Here is a 20617-nt window from a genome sequence, read left to right on the forward strand (position 1 = left end):
GTGTAGGTACAGAAGCTGATACTTCTTAATCATACTTCCCTTGCTCACTCTTTTTCAGCATATTACCAGTGTTGGTCAAGTTACTTGAAAAAAGTAATCAGTTACTAATTACTGATTACTTCCCCAAAAAAGTAATCCCGTTACTTTACTGATTACTTATTTTCAAAAGTAATTAATTACTTAGTTACTTTTTAAAAACACGATTTACAACCTGAATAGGTGATAAAGCAATAGATCTTTCAGCCCAATTCTACTTTTTCTACATAATCCATCATACAAAATGTAATCAAATGGAAAAGTCTCTTTTTAAAACTTGTTTTATTAGTTTTAATCTTTTAACTTTATGCATCAAGCAAATATTAAATTATATGCAACATTCTCTGACTGGAAGAAATTTGTTTAATATTTAAACCTATTTTCTGCACATTCCAGCACATAAAATAAAATATTTTTTTGTGTTTACACTCAGTCTTTCAAATAGATGCAAGTAAAACACAGCAGGAAATAAATAAAGTCAAAGACTAGCGGTCCTGTTGCTCTATTTTCACCTGTAAAGCAGGAGTAGGGTAGGCGGAGGTTTACCCTGGTGCAGGTGTGCCGCAGCGGTCAGTGGAAGAATCCGCGAGTTTCTCTGCGAATTTCCCATTACGTCGTAGCGCACTCGGTGCTTGCTTGGAGGTTTAGGGGTTTTTTTTCGCTGTAAAAAGAAGTTTTCTTCCCACGCACAACGGATTCTAATATTTTTGTCACTTTTTATGGAATCAAACTTAAAGTAAGGTCAGTACTTCCACGCTTAAAAAGCTGCACGCTCATACTCTCTCCCGCACTCGATATATGATCCATTGTTGATCTGCACACAGCTGTTGTCACGAACGTCGCACTTGCTTACGTCACTGTCATGAGACATTCTCGCAAAAAAACCACGGTTTTAGTAACGCAGCGTTCCTACGGGAAAGTAAAGGTAATCTAATTATCGTTTTTGCAATAGTAATCCCTTACTTTACTCGTTACTTGAAAAAAGTAATTGGATTACAGTAACGCGTTACAAGTAACGCATTACTGCCCATCTCTGCATATTACACACATTCATCTTCAAAATATCTCCACAAATTAATAACAGCATTTCTTTTGTTTTTGTTCTTCTTCTCTCCCTGTCTCTCCTGCAGGCAAGCTATCCCTGGAGGAGTTTATCAAAGGTGCCAAAAGTGACCCCTCCATCGTTAGGCTACTCCAGTGTGACCCCAGCTCGGCCTCCCAGTTCTAAAACTGTCCCTACTGCAACCTTCTTTTTTTTTATCCACAACTTTGCTCTGTTGCTCTATTGAAACAGTCAATCAAATCAATGCATGATGGTTCTCGTCTCTGATATCTTTCTGTTGTTGTTGTTACTGTGTGCAAGGATGATAGAGGAGGATAAGGAAAGTCGTCACTGTCATTTTACGTTTATGTTTGGGAGAATGAAGGGACTAGGTATGACTGACAGAGACGCCTGCTAATGTTCCATAATATCTGTCTCTCTCTCTGGAGCGTTGGATTTCCAAGGAGCTTGTGACGGCGTGTGGATGTTTGTTTGTTTTTTTCTTTTTTCCGCAGGGAGAGGAATCAGTTCCTACTCCTACACATATGCACATGTAGATGTACATCATGTATATACTGTACGCCTGTATATCATAAGATAAAGTGCATCTGTCTTCATATAGGGGCGCACACTCTTTGCCATTGAAAGGCAGTATTATGTAGCGTAGCTTCCTGGTGGTCCATCTGAATGGGCAGTTTAAGGGGGTGGGATGGGGGCGGGGCTTGTACATCAGATTTCTTTTATTTTATTTTTTTTTTAATTTAAAATGCTTTTTATTTTCCTTTTGTACATACTGTTTTCCTCCTTCATGGTTTATTTATTCAGTTTTTATTCTCATTATTGCGCTTTTACTTTGATAATATCGAGATGATCAAATTCCAGTTTACAGTGACGGAGAGAGAGAGAGAGAGACAAAACTAGTCAAGATTGACCTCTTTGTGGACTCGAGCGGAGGAATTCCTGTAAAATAACGGGATCCCATTTGTTGCATTTGATCAATGACACCAGTAGCACATATCAGTCGAGCCGCCATTTGTTTATATAAAGTATGGCTGTGCATTTGGGTCTGAATGCGTGTGCGTGCATGTGGACACACACACTGTATGCTTGAGGCTAACTTTTACAGTATTATCTTGTTGTGTTGTTTCTTAATTTGTAAGTATTTTAAAGTTCTTTAACGATGAGCAGTAAACTTAAGATAGCTGTAACCGTTCGCTATACTACTGCATGATCCTTCGAACCCGGCGACGACAGAATCCACAGACACAGTTTACGCACAGCGGTAACTTTTTGTAGCTCTTCAGCCTCCTCAGCATGGACCCCAGGCAGAAATGATTCGATATTTGTCTTGCTCTGGGACAGCACGGGCCTCCTACCCCCGCGCTCTCTTTTCCTCTGACAGACCGAGAAGTCACTAAGGGCTTGTTCATCACTCTCTAGCTTAATGATTTTTTTATTATTATTATTTTTTAACCTCCTGGATTAGTCTGCTTGCAGAGCAGTTAGATGAAGGGACGTGTTTCACAAGATTGCAGCGAGTCCGGAAATGTGTTCTAATTTGGATCTGTTTGATCTTATTTATAGAGCAGAAAGAATGTTGAATATATTTTAAAAAATTTAAAATTATAAACTTGTCTCCTGTATCAGTGACAAATAAGTATTGTGCGTTGTTGAGGTTTTAAAAAGACCAGATGCAGTTGTGAAGAAGACCTGAACCTGAAATAAACATAGTCACTGGTTGCAGCACGGCCAGCACCATTCTCCTTTATCACGCCTTAAATGCCCCGATAGTCAGATCACTATTGCCCTCTTGTGTTTTCAAGGTAAAACACACACACTCAAATTGAAGCAATGGGACAAAGCTAACAGAAAATGTGTGGATATGGCGCATAAGGAAGTTGGACTCAAGGATATCAGTTTGTCATGATGGATTTTGTCATCATGGGTGTCGTGATGAGCAAAACACAAAATCACGTTAACGGTATTTCAATAGTTATAGAAAATAATGCTCTCGGTCAAATTTTTTGTCTTCTTTAATGAACACAGCAGGGAGGAGGTAGGAATGTAGTCATGAATTCATAAATACTCAAACAACATTGATATTTTATTTTTAAATATCAGGATTATTGTTAATTCAAAGTTAGCATGGCACCTCTGGCCTGTAATATTAGTTTCAATGGTGTGTTCTGCAGACAGAACGCCAACACGTTGTTGTCTCCTTTCAATTTTATCTTGACATCATTAGCCAGAATTTAGCTAACTTACTGAATACTACTGTAGCAGTGGGGGCTGAGAGAGTCGTCCTGGTGCTGCTGCATCTATGTGACATTTAACTAGTACCAAACACTCGCACAGGAGCTTCCTAACCAGCCGCACCTCTGCTTTGGGGATCCTTTAGTATCACTGCCTTCTGCTGGTAGGATAAAGAACAACAGTTGCTACTCTCTGATCTATTACAGTGTAATCCTTTTCTATTCTCACTGCCTCTGATAAACTGGTACTTTGTGTTGGATAAATACGAACCTCCTTTCTTCCTTCCTACTTTTCTGTTGCATGAAAACCTCATCTGAGGATGTCATGTTTATTCTGTTGAACCTGAAATCGAAATATATGTGTTTCTAAGCTGCACGTGTGCACTGCGTCCTCATTTGTGGTCATTTTGGATACGTGTGGAAAACGTTAAAACAGGGGTCGACATACAGTCTGCTTTTGTCTTAACTGGATCAAACCAATGAAACTCTGTGAAACTGCTTAGAGTTGTAAACCACTGACATTGTTATCATATTAAAACATTTAATTATCTTAATATAGGAATAAGACGCTCAATTTTAACATTATGTCTCATTTTGTCTACATGATATAGAAATGTAGAATGCAGTTTTAAAGAAAAACATCTGCTAGCATTAATCTTTGGGCTTAAATTACAAGGGGAAAAAAATCAGCAGAAAAAAGTAGGTCATTGCCCAGACGGTCCTCTAATTATGGAGCAGAAAGATTTTTGTTAATTCACATAAAATAGCCTTTTTTTGCAGACCCATTGTACAAAAAAAAAAAAAGAAAATCCAACATTTATTCCTTTCTCTCCTTTTTTTCTAAGCAGCCCAGTCGACCGAATTGGGAGTCTGTGGTGGCCCAATTCTGGTCCCCAAGCCTTATGTTTGAGCAGATCATGTCTGATCTGACAGCTGAACTGTAATATAATTAAAACATGACATATATATTCCATATATTCCAGGCACTTCTTGACGTGCACCTGCAGATGGTTTGTACCAACCTGGCTAAAAGTCATGCATAACCAGTCCTACCTGTCAGGTCACTCACGAGCTGCTGGGGTTACCATGTGCTAAAAATGTTTTGGTGCCAAAGTTCAGAAACAAAACACATAACAATGGTGTGGTTTCTTGAATAAAAACTTTATTTACTTAAGAAATAAAAAAAACAACATGTGCAGTGCTAATTTGACTTGAGCTAAAAGAAGAAAACAAAATGCATCTCATACCCTGTTAGGCAAACCTGAGACTCTATCCTCAACAAAAAAGAGGAAAAGCATTGTAACACCAGGAGAGCAGCTCATTTACATCCCAACAAAGTCAGAATAAAGAATATTTTCATCTTGTTCTTCCAATTCTGTTGGCATTGTGCAAAAGAACCCACCAAAAAACCCCAAAATGAAAACATTTTGTGGTCACATTTTGGCGTGTGTGAAATACTGAGCTTTGAATTGTGGTAGAGATTTCAGTGTTGGAGAGCGCTAACTTCCAGATTAGCCCTGCCTCATGGCTTTATAATGGGAAAGTGTGAATCGAGTTTTAAACAGGTCCGAACAGCTGACATCACAGCGACATCGGATCATTCATCCAACCCTTGACAACAAACTGACCAGCTATTTCTCATAATCCCATTCAGACCCGGCACTGTGTCCTCTCTTTGCAGCATCTCTCCTCCTGATGTGCATATTTTGTTCAACACGATGACAAGAATGAGAACTGACAAATTCCCATAACTGGGAAATAATCTGGGCCTCAGAATATTCATAGATCACTTCCTCTTAAAGAAACATCTTCATCTGAGGCCAGAGCTTTAAAGTACTGACAGGTTATGAGCATGAAGTTTGACTCCAAGTACTGTAGCTGGAACCTCATAAGACTTTTTCTGGCTCTTCGAGTAGATCTGCTGCGTTAAATAACGCTATATCCAGAAGCTGGACCTTTCCAGCGCACCCCTTTGCAAGAGCCGGTGTTGCTCCGTCGCCATTTGCTGGCTTCCAGCTCTTGTTACTTGCCTTTCTCTGTCTGATCTCACTCTGTGTGGCTGGCGAAGAGGTTGCCTCTCCGAGGGAGGAAGACTGTGGTCCTGACGAGGAAGATACTGTGGAGGGGTGGGAGTTCGGTGCTGGCGTTGTGGAGTTGCTGTGCTCCTTCTTGGTGGTTGGCTGTAGGTTCTTGGTGGTTGGCTGTAGGTTCTTGGAGGCTCTGTATGCCCAGGGGCAGGTTCATTGTAGCTACTTGGAGGTCTAGAATAGTGAGGAGAAGCACCTTTCTCGATTGGCACCACAGCGTTAATCTACAGAGACACCAAAAAATGGCTTTAGTTATAGTGCACAGACTGCCAGTAGAGTTCAATAGATGCCCGAGTCAAAATCTCACCGATCTGCCTCTGGGTCTCTTCCTGGTAGGACAGCAAGGCAGACCCAGAAAGGAAATGCAGACAGCAAGGCAGCGGGCACAAAACACCAGCTGGATGAGACAAGTCACGATTAAAGGCACCCAAAGGATCAGAGTCGTACTCTGGGGAGGGAGAAGGTGAAGATGAGCTGGGGGGAAACACCAGCTGGACCATTCAGAGAACAATATCTGTAAAGGTGCTCTGCAGTCTCACATAAAATGGGGAAACTGTATAGATAATAATGTGATACAGAAGTGAACGTGTTCTCAGATTGCACAGCAGGGCTGCAAACCAAAAAACTTCTGGTTTGCAGCCCTGCTGTGGGAATTTCAGTTTGTACAGGAGAGGCTGGATAAAATATGCAGAGCAGAGTATCAGCATGAAATGCTACAGAGGGAATTCAAAGAAATAGAGATGCCTTTTGTTGTTGGGCACACTGACTCGCAGACTACAAAGAGAATAAAAAAGTGCACCGCTCGAAATTTGGAGCTCTCTTTGTAAATCATGATGAAATATGCAGGAAGCACAGAACATAAGGCTTGCATAACCATCATTACTGCTTCTAAGCATGCATGTGTGCCAGAAAAGTCCAAAATACACTCTCAGGTGATGTAATGTACCCTCCGGCAGCCATATTGGAGGCCGCTAGCTAATACACAGCACTGAGTGAACAGCATGGTCTGCAGTCTCAATAGACTAAGACAAAACTTGATGCTCTGGGGTCCAGCTTAAATTTGGTCCATCACAAACTTTATGTGGCTGTAAAATGAGGAAGAAACACACCAAAGATGATAATCCAACCCTCATTCCAGAAAGAAAGCAGAAGAACTTGGGTTTAAATCTTACAACTTGTCTAAATTTCAGATAAGTATTGCTCAAGTTTTGTTTCACAGCTCTCTGTTGACTTATTGAACCCATTTTCTCTCTTTTTAATAAGCTTTGATGGTAGCTACTTACTATATTAACAAAAGTATTGAGCCACACCTCTTAAGATTTGAATTCAGGTGTTTTTAGTCGCATTGCCACCGGGGAATAAAACCAAGCACCCAGTCATGCAGTCTGTCTTTCCAAGTCTTTGAGGGTCGTTCTAAAGAGGTCAGAGAATGGTACTGTAATAGGATGGCACTGCTGCAGCTGGAGAGTTTGTCTTCCCTCCTAGATATTTCAGGATCACCTGTAAGTGGTATGATTGCACAGCAACGCAGCCGCAAAGTGTCAGCAGACAAAGATGGAGAGCGAGGGTCGCTAAATACTAAATACAGACTCCGTAACCACAATCTTCCTCTGGCATTAACATCAGCACAAAAACTGTGCCAGGAGCTTCAATAGGAATCCTATTATTACGCTTTACATTATGTACTCAGGTTTGCAATAATTCCCCCACTTTTCCTTTTAGCTTCATTTCCTTCTACCACTCCCGTTCACGTCCTGTCAGACTGTGGCAGGTTCACACTGATTTATTTATTCAGAGGAATTCTAAATAAAACACGAAGAAATCCACATAATTAACAAGACAAGTTTCTTCTCTTTGCTTAAATTCTAATAAATGTACTTGTTATTAATTATTTTTAGGTCTATGAGCAATTGTAATCTCAATATTGAACAAAATAATTCTGTATATACAGTGGTCCCTCGTTTATCGCAGGAGTTACTTTCTAAAAATAACCGGTGATAGGTGAAATCGGCAAAGTAGCCAACCTTATATTATTTTTTACATTTATTATAGATGTTTTAAGGCTGTAAAATCCCTCACTGCACACTTTATACACTTTTCTCAGACAGGCATGAACATTTTCACACTTTTCTCTCAAAGTTCAAACCTTCGTAGAAAAATAAGTTCAGTATTATAGAATGAAACCAAAGGCACCCATGGTTTCCTTTGACGGTGCAAAACATTTCATCGACATTGTTGTGTTTGTCGGGGAGAAAACTTACATACTGTACAGCACTTCAGACTCACGCTGCTAGCGATGGAAGATTTATGTAAAGTTGACAAGCTGAATGAAAAGTGAACCGTTATAGCGAGGGACCACTGTAATGGAATAACAAGCAGCACTAGTGCATTTTTGGCTTCTTCAGCTATACTATAATGTGAAAACACCTGTGTTATTTAAAGCAGCTTGAATGTCAGGGTTTTAAGGTAGTACGTCTGAGGTAGTCGTTGCTTTAACTGTCTTTTGTGATCTTCAGGATGATTTGCCCTGTTCTCATCCCAATCATCCGGTGTAGGGCACTAAATAAAGTAAATAAAAGCACGATCCACAGGCGGTTACAATCATGGTTAAATGACTTACACAGATGTATTGATTCAAACGGAAACATATCTGTTCACCCAGAGAAACAATGTAGAAACGAGGCATAACATGCTACCCTGTGATTACCGCTCTCTATCATGATGAGTGACGATCTGCACTGCAGACACGACTGCACGATGGCAGTCTCCTTTTCAATATTTAGACAAGTGAAGCCCTCCCACTCACTGAGCCACACAATTGACTGAAAGAATACAAACACGGTGGCGGTGGGGACTGTCTGCCCAGGGCCGTGTCTGTGCTACTTACAAATGATAACCTACACCGCGTGCAGCAGCTGTGCCATTAACCCCCCGTGCCAAGAATAAATCCACTCTAAGATGAAGGTGACTGATGCAACAAATTGTCAACTACATTGGGTGTTAAAACGCCAAAGTGTTGCTGATGTGTGGATGTTTCCGTGAGGCTTAGTGCGTCTGACAGCGTAACGGTGTCTGGACGCAGCCCGGAGCTAGCTGACGGGGTCAGGTCAGCGTTTGTGCCACCAGTCCGTCAGCCGCACAAGCGCGACAGCCTGAGTGACAGAGAAGACAGACACCCAGCCTCCCACTCCTTCTCCCACACCCTTATGTACACACACACACACACACACACAGTACAAAAGGGAATGCTGCCACCATGATGCACAGCCTCTGTTGTGATTATGTCACAACAGTCAGCTGTTCAAAGAGCCATCTGCTGCAGAAAAGGTCACAGGTCACGCCTTGATCTCAGCATCTGTGGCGCGCACACTAATGCACTCACGTAGATGCGTGTGGGGTCAAAGGGACACTCGTTGGTGACGCTGGAGTAGCCGGTGGCGTCAGGGAAGCGGCAGAAAGTCATGAAGCTCCGCCCACCGTGAACAATGGCCCTCACCACGGATACAAAAAGGCCAATGGCTGAAGCCGCTGCCGTGAAAGACGCAACCAGACTCACTGTGAAGAGAGACCACGTCTAGGGGAAAGGAAGAGAGAAGCACAACTTAGATGATCAGGAAAGAAAAATTCTCCCAGCTGGGAAACTGGGGCATCTCCGGCTGGAAATAGACTTTAAAAAAAAAAGAAAAGAAAAAGACAGCAAAAGAGAAACAAACATTAGTAGAGCTGAGATTATTCACAGCAGCCGCTCTGACATGTCAGAGCAACAAAAGCACAGGTGTATTAATGATTCTGGTTCCACTCCTGCTACTGTGCGTGCTGATTCACTGCCATAGACTCCTCATCCTCCCCACCCACAACAAGAAGTTTGCAATACAAACAGGGTTAGTTAGGATAGTAAAGCAAGCAAAAGCAGGAGCAGGATTTTGACTGATGCTCATAAGGAAATATGCAAAGAACAGCAAGACTAACTCGACAAAAACAAACAAAACAGTTTGATATTTAACAACCTCACTTCAACAAGGGGGTGCAGTGTGGAGTTTGCATGTTCTCCCTGTGTCTGTGGGCTCTCCAGTTATACTGGCTTCCTCCCACAGTCCAAACACACAAATGGGGTTAGGTAAATTGACCATAGGTATGAATGTGAGTATGAATGGTTGTCTGTCTCTCTTTGTAAGCTCTGTGGTGGACTGGCGTCCTCTGCCTCTATGATATGATCCAGCTGCCTCCGTGACCCTTAATTGGATAAGCAGAGGAAAATGGATGGATGGCTGGACTTTAACCATGCTTTTGATTAAGTAGACTTTAAATTGTTGTGTCCCTCCATTTATCGCAATTTGTCATTATGCAGCCTATCAGATTTCATATACCAAGATAATTGTTCTTGTCAAAAGAACTCCTGTGTCTGAATATTGTGTTTCTGTCTTCAAAGAGTTGAGCTCCCTCAACACACAAAAAAACAACAACCCTAAATTACAAAAAAAAAAAAACTAAACCAAAACCCCAAAAGAAATCGGTTTTTCTCTGCTTGGACATGTTCTCTCGCCTTGCTTGTCCTGACTGCACTGCCATAACCTAGCATAGCGTCGCATAGCGTAGCATAACATAATAGGCTCTCAAAACACATTATGATTTGAATGTTGATGGCTGCACAGTAAAAGCTACAGATAGCAGCCTTAGGCTCACACAGGATTAGAGAGCGTTGCTGGAGGTTGTTAGCTGCTGCTAGGTGAAACTAGTTGTAAGAACTTATACAGCTGTGCTGACAACCTCCTTGCAATTGCTTTTGTTGCTAAAAACATTGCTGTGGTTGCCTGTTTGTATGTTGCTCCTTTTGCCAAGTGTTGGTTTCAGAGGTTGGGGGTTGCTGCAGCACTCCTTCTGTGACCCATCACAACAAACAACCTCCAACAACCACTCACCAACCAGTCGGCAATTAAGATAGGCCTGTGTGATTAGGGGCTTAGCAATCCATCCATTTTCTACCAATTGTTCAGGGCCGGTTGGCGAGGACAGCTGGATGCCAACAGAATCACATCATCTACAAAAAGCAGAGATGAGATTCTGAGGCCACTAAAGTGAAAGCCTACTGCCACCTGGCTACACCTAAAACCTATGTCCATAATATCTGAAAAGAATGAAAAGAATCTGTGACAAAGGGCAGGCGTAGCAAAGTCCGACACCCACTGGGAACGAGTCTGGGTTATTGTCAGTAGTTTCGATCAAGCTCCTGCTGTAGATCTACAGCAAACACCCCATAGCCTGTAGCACCCCCAACAGGACACTCGGAGGGATGCGGCTGAATGCCTTCTCCAAGTCCACAAAACACAAGTAGACTGTGGGTTATAGATTTGAAATGAAAATTTTGATTTGATCACAATAAAAAGCTAGGGTTAAAAACAATTTTAAATGGGAACTAAAGTCCAATTTAACCATGAACATAAACATTGCAGTTTATTTCCTGATGTTTTACAAATGGTGTTTCCTAAGTACAGTCATCGCCTGTTCTAAGGAACTACTTATGATTTGTTTTAAAAAAGAAAAAATAATAGTAATCCATTCAGGATGTAGCACGCCTCTTGGACAATGCAACAGGAATAAGCTCCAGCCTCCATGCATGATAAGAAGATAAGAAAATAGACTGATTATGCAAGCCTTAGCCATACTTGTATTACAAATGAATGATGCACGATAATGAATGATACGCTGGGTGGAGAAACCTATCCCGAATTTACAGAAGGTGAGATGCAGCTAATCAGCGTGCCCAGATATTTAAAGTCAATTTGCGAAGATGACTGAGCTGTTAAATCAAAACCTGATAAGGCCAGTAAAAAGAAATAAAAAAAAAAAAAAAAACACCTACAGCAGCCACATGTAAGAAAGGCCCGTGTTCACTCATCACTTGAAGTGGATGACTGAGTTACATAACAAGATGTAATGGACTCAAACTGCCGCCTCACAGCCTGCTTCACAGAGGCACTCACTAACAAAGGAAACCGGAGTGGTTTATCAAGCTACAGCTCACTCATGAGCAAGCTGCCTCGTCAGTCCCGTCTGAGCAGCCCGACAGCTAACTGAATAAACATAGAGGAGATGCAGGGAGTGAGAGGGGGGGAAAAAACAGAAACACACACACAAATCCAGCTCTGCAGGGCTGAATTCAGACACCTGAGGCAATGTGCAGGCTTTTTTTTAAGTCACGACAGAGAGAAAAAGGTGAGGAAGCTGTAAAATATCAAAGCAGAAGCAGGCGAGCAGAGTGCTGGAGCGCTGTGAAGGTACCGCTCTGGCACAGTAATATTAGATCAATAAGAAAAGCAAAGGAGAAAAGGTGGATAACACAAGGAGAAAGGAACCTACTCTCCAGATATTGAGATTAAAAAGCATACTGCAGAGATACTAACCAGGGATTTACTCTTCTTGTTTTTAGAGAGGACGATAGCCAGAATACCAGCAACAACTCCCTGCGGAAAGAACACAGATGACATTAAAAAAAACAAAAAAAAAACAAACCCAAAAACAAAACAGGGAACGCACTGCAAGCAATTCAAACACATCTTTAAGTGCCTCTGTATTTTTGAAAGATATTTTTAGGAGACCTGAGGAGCAGCATTTTCACAGAGTGGCTCAAACTAAGTGAAAACCACTCAGATTCCTACACAAACCACATTTTTCAGAGAGAGATTAAACATTATTCTAGAGTTCTTTATACATTAAAAATGGTTTTAATGAACTTTAACACTGACCTATTTTCACATACAAACAAATGTGCTGCATGTCATTCTCAGAATTGCTTCCTCATAGCAGCAAGGAGAATCATTTATGGCACAAACCCAAAGAACGGCCAGAAGTGAACCCTGTCTTAAAATGTGGTCACATCTTACAGCAGAGTCATTGTGACTTTGTTTCATTCTTATATGTAACGAGCACATCACATCAATCCCCTATGAACGACATCAGCAACTTTTAACTAGAGTTGGGGTAGTCCAATTAACCAAAGGCCGGAGCTGCAGATTAGAAACGAAAAGTCAACTTAAGCCTGTGATATTTGTCCAGAGATGGCAAAAGTGAGCACATTCATCACTAAAGCAGACATACAGATGCTTGTGATAACAAGTACTTTGGTAAATGTTAATGTACTGATTCAATTTATTAACTCAAGTAAGAGAGAAAAGGCAGAAAGTAAAAAGTAACTCTTTGGATATTTCTACCAGCTTTTTGAACCTCCCACAAACATGAATACAAACCTTATCATTTTAAAATTTGAATTCCGATAACCATCTGTTATTTGGAAGCAAAGTGACATTCAGCATGTGAGGGCAGCGTAAAAGCCCGTCTTATCTGTCTTACATCTTTCTCCATCTCTGATTGAGCGTATCTGGCCATATCCCTGTGTTGGTGTTAATCATGCATTATGATAATAATGTTGTTCCAGGATCGACATTGCAATTGATTGATCACGTTGTGTCATAACTTTGGAATTCGGAGAAAAAGAAAAAGAAAAAAGCCTTTGTTTATAAGAAACTCTCGTCTGGAAAAAATGTAAGCATGTCAAGTGTTTCCTTTATTAAGTTATATTATATAATGTGTATATTATCAATATTATCAGCTTTGCTGTTACTCCAAATTTACGCTACTCATGCTGGTTATCTAGCAATAGTTTTTAAAAGCATTAGCTAACTTCCTGGCTAATGCTAACTGACTCCTCAGACAACATCATTGGTCAGCTGGAATCTTGATCCTGGACCGATGACGATGCAGGATCAACGGGATTATCAGATGGTAGCTCTGAGTGAACTTATCGAGCACTCTTCTTTTCCTGGGAAATACAGCAGCTGGATCTTTAGCCAACAGACGTAACGCGTGACCAACTGCATACAAATAGATAGTGTATTTGTTGATATCTCTTGAGCTTTTAGAAACTTATTTGAAATTACCTGCTACCAAAACAAACCCCTGAACAAACAAAAAGTTACTTAATTTACGCTAGCGCCTCTTCTGTAGCGCTAGCTAGATGTTTAAGTACTTCAACCACAACTTTTGGACGATCTGCACCAAAAAAGCCATCCCAGATTGTTCCGGCCCACTTAACCCCTGAGTATAGTACAACAAATGATATAATGTGTATAGATTATATATTTGGGTTTTTTTGCCTCTTAGATTTCTTTGTAATAAGCACCAGTGATGGAGACACCAGCAGGACTGATTGTCCTTTTTCTTGTTCTCCCCATTTAGCCTCCAATCACTTTAATGTTTGAACATTAGCAATGTCAGGAAATAATAGCCCCCTCAAAAGCGTTAAACCTGGAGTAAAGAACTTGTTTGGAAAATGTAATGAGTAGAAAGTGCAGATATCTTGGTTAAAATGTAGGGAGTACAAGTAAAAAGCTGAAAAGGTAAAGTAAAGACATCTGAAAAATCTTCTTAAGTACAGTAAAGTATATTTTTACTTCACAGCTGTGAATTTGTCTACAGATTTATAACTTATGAATCCTGAAAAACAGTTAATTCTATTGTTTTTTGTGCTGTCATCACCACGAGGGAAGGCAACATTGGTAATACTTTAATAAAACGTACGCATGTAAAAGAATTCTTACCCTGCACAAAGAAAACAAACAAGCACGCACACACACACACAAAATCACCATCGGCTTTACAAAACCCGCGCACCGGCCTGTCGCGTCTCACCACCATCTTTATCTGCACACTGCTCCACGTGACCTTAACTCGTCCACACTGTTTTGGATGTGTGACACTCAGGGTGACAGAGTATGATCAAGCAAATAAAGCTTTAGTCACAAATGACTATTCCCCGACTGAATGGGAGTGGCAGCTGAAAAGTTTACACTGGCTGCAGCACTGAGAGTGAACTTTTAGTCTGAGGGCAAACTTCTTTCCAGTCTGTTGCACATTTTCAAGCTTTAGCATCACTAAGCTAACAGAAAGCATGAAAAACTAGAATATGTTTATGTTTGTATATTGCATGTTGTAGCATATGGTATTTTGGAAAACCCTAACTATAAATAATAACGAAAAGGCAATATTTTATCATTATTATTATTATTGTTGTCGTTATTGTTAGTGATAATAGTAGAAGTAGTATTCATGCCAAAGATTTATTTTTAAATAGTTAAAACCTGTTCTAAAATCACAGGAGTGAAGCAAAGATGACATTTTTTTAACCAATCCTCCAGAGAGGAGGATTGGGGGTGTTTTGGCTCTTTTTGAATGTGGTCTTGCAGGTCAGTTCTCTTTGTTACCTTCAGGGCATCGTTATACCTTACCTGCTAGTAAAGGTTTTTGATGCTTTAGCTCACGTGTTTGTTTGGATGTTACTGTGTTTTATGCACAACAAGCTTCTCCGAGCTAAATTAGCCACAGTGGGATTTATACAGTTATTAATAAAGATTAGATTTCCTAAAATTCCCTCCCCAGAGATGTCCTCTAGCTCTATCCTTGTTAGTGCCAAAATGCTCACCAGCATGCCAGATGTGATGGCCACCACGTTGGCGATGGCGTACTGCATGGTACGGTCCTGGTTTTTGATGCTGATGTACCTGAGCACCACGCCATGCACCAGAGCTCCCAACAGAAAGTTCACGTGACCGACTAGAATCACGCTCAGACCCATCTTCATCAGGGCCTTGGGATCCTGCAGGCTGTCGCAGCACAGTCCTGATGGGAGAGGGAGAAAAGAAGCAGGTCGATCCACAGCAGCAGAGCAGAGAGAGGTGACTTTACGTCATCCACGCCGTATTGATCAGAAACACAGGGGCCAGGTCAAAACCACGGCGGAGATGTCAGCCGTGTTAATAATTAGCTGCTGAGCGCAGGCTGTCCCAAACAAGTGTGTAAGAGGTGACCAAAGATTTCCAAGACAAAAAAATCTACACTTGGCCTGTTATGCTTCCCCCCCCCCCATCTTTTCAACCAGTCAATGCTCACAATAAACCCACATTAGCTTCATGTAATGCACAATAATCCCTCTTATCCAAAAGCGGAAACTACAGATACAGTTCCTGACAAGCTTATCTACTCTTGGCTCTGTGTGATGTCATCAATGTCATCATCTAAGACACACGCCCTGTTTGTGTCACTTTTAGGCTTGCACATCAACTTTAATCTCATCTTGTGAAAAGCCTGTTGTTGAAACCTTCTGTTTACTAGAAACAGCCAATCAGAAGAAAGCAAGCTTTAAGGGAAGGGGAAAGGCGCTAACACAGACGCTGGATAAAATCAAGGGATGCTCCAAGGCCCAGTTTAATAGAAAGAAGGATTATTCTGAACTGCCAAAGCTGCTCAAGTAGAAAGTAAAATTATGAAGTAGAAAATTTGCATGAACAGGGCTCCCTTTCTTATGAAATCTGGATCACATCTCAATTTATATAATAAATATTGATGGGGTTTGTGTAGTCACGTGACACCGGTCCTCGCATACATTTCGTACGGCGATCCATCCAAGTGAGATCCATATTTATTCCTTTATTCCAGCCACAACAGTTTCACAACTAAATATCTGGTCAATGTTTACTCGCCTCTTGCCACGTGAAACATCCACGCACATATGGGGCGCCGTTTGTAAAGTGAAACATGCTGAAATTAACGGCAACATTTTTCCACATTTAGCTCAAAACCTTACAAAAACATATTTTTTCGAGTAATGTTTTACAACATTTAGTAAAATATTTGTAACTTTTCATCAAATGTTAAATGTTAAATCTAAATGTTAAATGTTAAATCTAAATGTTAAATGTTAAATCTAAATATTATATTTAAATCTAAATGTTAAATGTTAAATCTAAATGTTAAATGTTAAATCTAAATGTTAAATCTAAATATTATATTTAAATCTAAATGTTAAATCTAAATCTAAATGTTAAATGTTAAACCTAAATATTTAGGCTAATATGCAAATTTATTGTACGGATCAACGGAAATACCAAAATAAAAGCTTCCCGAAAACCTCCGGTGCAAAATTGTGTCTGTTCTCCTCCTCACTTCTCCCCGCCATGTGCTGCTTCACTTCTTGCCTACGAGCATGTCCAGCGATTTTGCTGGACATGTGCTGCAGCGATTGTGAAGTGAAGACTGCAGCTACTAAGAGTGCACTACTGCTGAACCTTTGGATGGCCGACAAAACGGATCTTCCGATGTTTTCAGCTAAATCGCCGGACGTGCTTTCTCATGGTCGGGTTATGGCTGAATTCCAGTGGAATGACGGTCCCGCCATAATAGACGTTTCAGCCATGTGTTCCAGCCCTAAACCTAACCTTATCCCTAACTATAACCTTATTCCTAACCTTTACTAGCAGTTAAATGACGTAAAATAGTGTTTTCCAAATCGATTTTTAGAAAATGAACGAACATGTGTAGATTGAGTCCAAACGGTTCTCATGTGCTCTCCTTTTTCCGATGCCGTAATTTAGGAACGTGTTGGGTACCCGAAAGCATGAAATGTTGACAATTTGTCACCTAGCGAAAATTATTACACTTTGGGAGTGAGAACGAACGTGTCTGACCACTACCGGCACACTTTTGCACCGGAGGTTTTCGGAAAGCTTTTATTTTGGTATTTCCGCTGATCCGTGCAATAAATTTGCATGTTAGCCTAAACATTTAGATTTAACATTTAGCATTTAGATTTAACATTTAGATTTAGATTTAAATATAATATTTAGATTTAACATTTAACATTTAGATTTAAATATAATATTTAGATTTAACATTTAACATTTAGATTTAACATTTAGATTTAGATTTAAATATAATATTTAGATTTAACATTTAACATTTAGATTGAATATTTAACATTTTGATTTAACATTTAAAATTCTGTTTTAAATATGAAAAGTTACAAATATTTTACTAAATGTTGTAAAAAAATGACTTGTTTTGAGCTAAATGTGGAAAAATGTTGCCGTTAATTTCAGCATGTTTCACTTTACAAACGGCGCCCCATACGCACAGGCATGACAGTTGTGACAATGTAACACGGTGCTGGGTTTGTTTGAATCTGCCAGTAAAGGGTGATAACGTTTAGAGAAAATGCCCAAAGTAAGCAGTCACTCTGTTATTGCGGTATTAAAAGTGACCTGATAAACTAGTTCCACACCACCACCACCACCACACCCAAACAAACACTGAAGTCTGGAACACTGACAGCACTTTACAGGCGATTAAATCCCCAAACCCCCACACTCCTGTTTGTTACCTGTGTCGCCCATCTCTGTCAGGTCACCATTCGGTAGGTTTTTTTGTTTTAAATTATTTTAATTCAAAAGACAGGCTGTCCTGGGGTGGGACGGTGTCAGCGTGCTCTCGCTTCTTCTTCAAAGTGATCTCCACAATCCCGTCGGACAGAAAGTCACAGTCTCTGACACTCCTGCACGACGCTTTTCAAAATAAAACAATGATCCCTGAAAGTGGAGCATACTTGATGAGTTTTCAAAACTGTCGATAAGCTTTTTTGTTATTATGAAAAGACACGATGAATTTAGTACTTTAAACTGATTCTTTCTTGTGTGGAAAAATAAATTGGGATTAAAAATTTTCTCCCCTGAATAAATTGTTTTAAATACATGCTTTTATTTCGAAAGTAAATTCAATAATTATATATATAATATTCTCTAACCTTGATGCAGACAGGGCACTGCCTATAGATTTCTTTTTAAATGTAAAAATATTTGAATGATTGTGATGTAACTTTTGACAGTTTGACAGTTGCCATTAAAAAAAAAGTCCAAACTTCAATATATGTGGCTGGTTTGAATAAATAAGTAAGCTGCACAAGAGTAAAAGAATGTGTAGCAACTACAGCAAAATAATCTTTTAAAGAAGCCCAAATAGTAAACAGTCACAAAACAACGGAACTCTGGGGATATCACTGATGGGTTCTGTCCCTTCATATGCCAATAAGGCTTGACTGCCACCAAGTGGATCAGTGACGCTATTGAAGAAATATGAAGCTGAATGACCATTTTACAGATTTTTACAAATATATACAAGTTGTAATGTTTATTTTTGTCACTTTGAGCGACTAAGTCAAACAAATTAATAGTCACTTTTGCTCAGTGTTGTACTGTCTGTAGTCACAAATCTGTGAATGTTCAGCCCATAATGTGAAAATCAGTTCTTGATATTTCATCAAACATTTATTTGTAAGATCACAACAGGGAATTAAAACATTTACATTAAATTACATTTTGGAAACTTTATAAATGTAAATACAATAAACCTGAATGCGTTCACCTTTTTTCATGGGTGCTTTTCAACAACACGCAGAGGCCTAAATTATCATCGTGTCCATTAGGGCCGTGGAGAGATCCCTTCTGAAGGTTAACAAAACACACACACACTTAAGTTCAGTTGAAGCTGATATGAGGTGTCAGATGTCAAGTGGATAATCTTACATTTGAATGATATTAGGAAGGGATCTTCAAATGTGCAGAACACCATATCAAAGATTTGAAAGCCAAAGGTGAAACTACTTAACATTTAATGCATAAAAATAGGTGATTAATAAGGGGCATGAGAAGATTTCTTGATTTTTAGTTCCCCAAAAGGGTCTTCAGCTATTCAGCGTGAGAGGACTTGCAGGCGTCGCAGTCCACTTCAGGGCGGACCTTTCTCGATGCAATTCTGATGCTGCCGTGTTGTTTTCGATTCACCACTCTAGTCGCAATCATGTAGAATATCTCACAAATGTTGAGCACCACACACAGGACGGATGCCCCCACCATGAAGTAGGAAAAAACGGTTTTCTCAGTGGGTCGAGACACGTAGCAGTCGACCAGATTTGGACAGGGGCTGACATCGCATTGAACCTTCCTGGGCAGCTTAAAGCTATCGTAGATGTAGTGGAGCAAGTAGAGAAAAGTGATCTCGAAACCAGTTTTGATGAAGAGGCTCATCAGGTACGTCCACCACAGGCCGCCATGCTTTTGTCCCGGGTTGTCGTAGAGCCGAGTGTTCTCGCCGTGCTTGGCTCGGTACTTGCGTTCCCGTTCTTCCCGGTAAGCCACGTGGAGCACCACCATGAATGAAGGGCAAGTGATGAAAACAAGTTGGAGGGCCCAAAGGCGAATGTGGGAGATGGGGAAGAAGTGATTATAACAGATGTTGGTGCAACCAGGCTGACGGGTGTTGCAGTCGAAGTGCCCCTGCTCGTCGCTCCAGACTCGCTCAGCAGCCACCACGAAGATCAGCACCCGGAAAACAAAGACCACTGATAACCAGATCCTTCCGAAGGCAGTGGAGTACTTGTTGACTCCGCTGAGAAAACCCTGAAGAACTTTCCAATCCATGAGTTCAGGCTTCAATACGTTTCTTTTAAGCTGTGACTATTTGGGGAGGCAGGAAAAAAAAGAAAACATAAAGGAAAAGTTATGCAATCATCCAGAGAATATCTGTTCCCAACAGTGGGTCTTTCAAATAGGTGTTCCCATTTCTGATCAAACTTTTGCTCGGAAGCTCTGAAACCTAAAGCTCTCCCACTTCTCACAGCATGTTTTCACTTATGTTCAAAATTTGACACTTTTAAAGAAATATGCCATTAATAATTAATGAAATGCTCACTGGTTTATAACATAAAATCCCTCGACAGCACAAAAGATACTTGATTCTCTTCCTCGGCTACCTTTAGAAGAGTTTAAGCTGAAGCTTGCCTCAACTGTGTTCCACGTTTAGTTCTTCCATTAAACTTAAGGATTTCTTTTTCTAAATAAAGTTTTAAAATGAAAAATAACTTATGTGAGACTGTATCTAAAAGAAACTTACCTTATGACTTCTGTTCTTGCACGCAGTCTTTCATGCGTCCAGTCTGGGAAATAAACTTCCTAAAAAAATAAGTTAAACAGGTAGCATTGGTTCAACCTCTGGACGGATTGGTCATAATCTAGAGGTGTGTCCACTTCTGGCATCTACCCAGCTAATCGGAGTGCTGGACAATATACTACCTTAAAGTTATGAATGCAGCAAAAAAATTACAAAATACACATACGTAGTGATACGCTATCATTTAGCCTTAATAAGGCACATTTTAAATTGTATTTGTCCACTGTGATTTGAGTTTCTTATGTTTCTTATCAGTCTCATGAGGCAGTTGAGATGTGAAGATATGTCCTTGGGTAGGTGCTTAGTCAACCAGGCTACCACCTAACATTTGTTTGAGCAACAACTCTAAAATGCACCTGAGATATGGAGAG

At 40.3% G+C, this 20617-nt stretch overlaps 3 protein-coding genes across 3 annotated transcripts in view; 1 reads left to right on the top strand and 2 right to left on the bottom strand.

The window, feature by feature from the left end:
• The window catches only part of hpca (hippocalcin), a 53440-nt gene extending 49736 nt beyond the window's left edge, over nt 1-3704 (top strand). The window contains exon 5 of the mRNA XM_085446002.1: nt 1167-3704. Coding sequence (XP_085302128.1) covers nt 1167-1264 — 98 coding nt within the window. The 3' untranslated portion in view covers nt 1265-3704. The remainder of the gene's footprint in view (nt 1-1166) is intronic.
• A 768-nt stretch (nt 3705-4472) lies between these two features.
• On the bottom strand, nt 4473-17668 carry LOC146683647 (transmembrane protein 54-like). The gene is made up of 6 exons (XM_085446520.1): nt 17626-17668; nt 14893-15089; nt 11819-11878; nt 8800-8991; nt 5725-5865; nt 4473-5641 (listed from the first exon to the last, which is right to left on the bottom strand). The coding sequence occupies exons 1-6, from the start codon at nt 17636-17638 to the stop codon at nt 5267-5269; spliced, it is 978 nt and encodes a 325-aa protein (XP_085302646.1). The 5' UTR covers nt 17639-17668; the 3' UTR covers nt 4473-5266.
• Nucleotides 17669-18458: 790 nt separating this feature from the next.
• Nucleotides 18459-20307, bottom strand: LOC146683648 (gap junction beta-3 protein-like). Its single transcript, XM_085445360.1, has 2 exons — nt 20190-20307; nt 18459-19753 (listed from the first exon to the last, which is right to left on the bottom strand). The coding sequence occupies exon 2, from the start codon at nt 19715-19717 to the stop codon at nt 18986-18988; it is 732 nt and encodes a 243-aa protein (XP_085301486.1). The 5' UTR covers nt 19718-19753; nt 20190-20307; the 3' UTR covers nt 18459-18985.
• Nucleotides 20308-20617: the final 310 nt, after the last annotated feature.

The sequence above is a fragment of the Copadichromis virginalis genome, linkage group LG22 (genome assembly GCF_057382275.1).
Source record: "Copadichromis virginalis isolate Kocher_CV1m ecotype Utaka linkage group LG22, C_Virginalis_male_GT1.1, whole genome shotgun sequence".
Lineage (NCBI taxonomy): Eukaryota > Metazoa > Chordata > Actinopteri > Cichliformes > Cichlidae > Copadichromis > Copadichromis virginalis.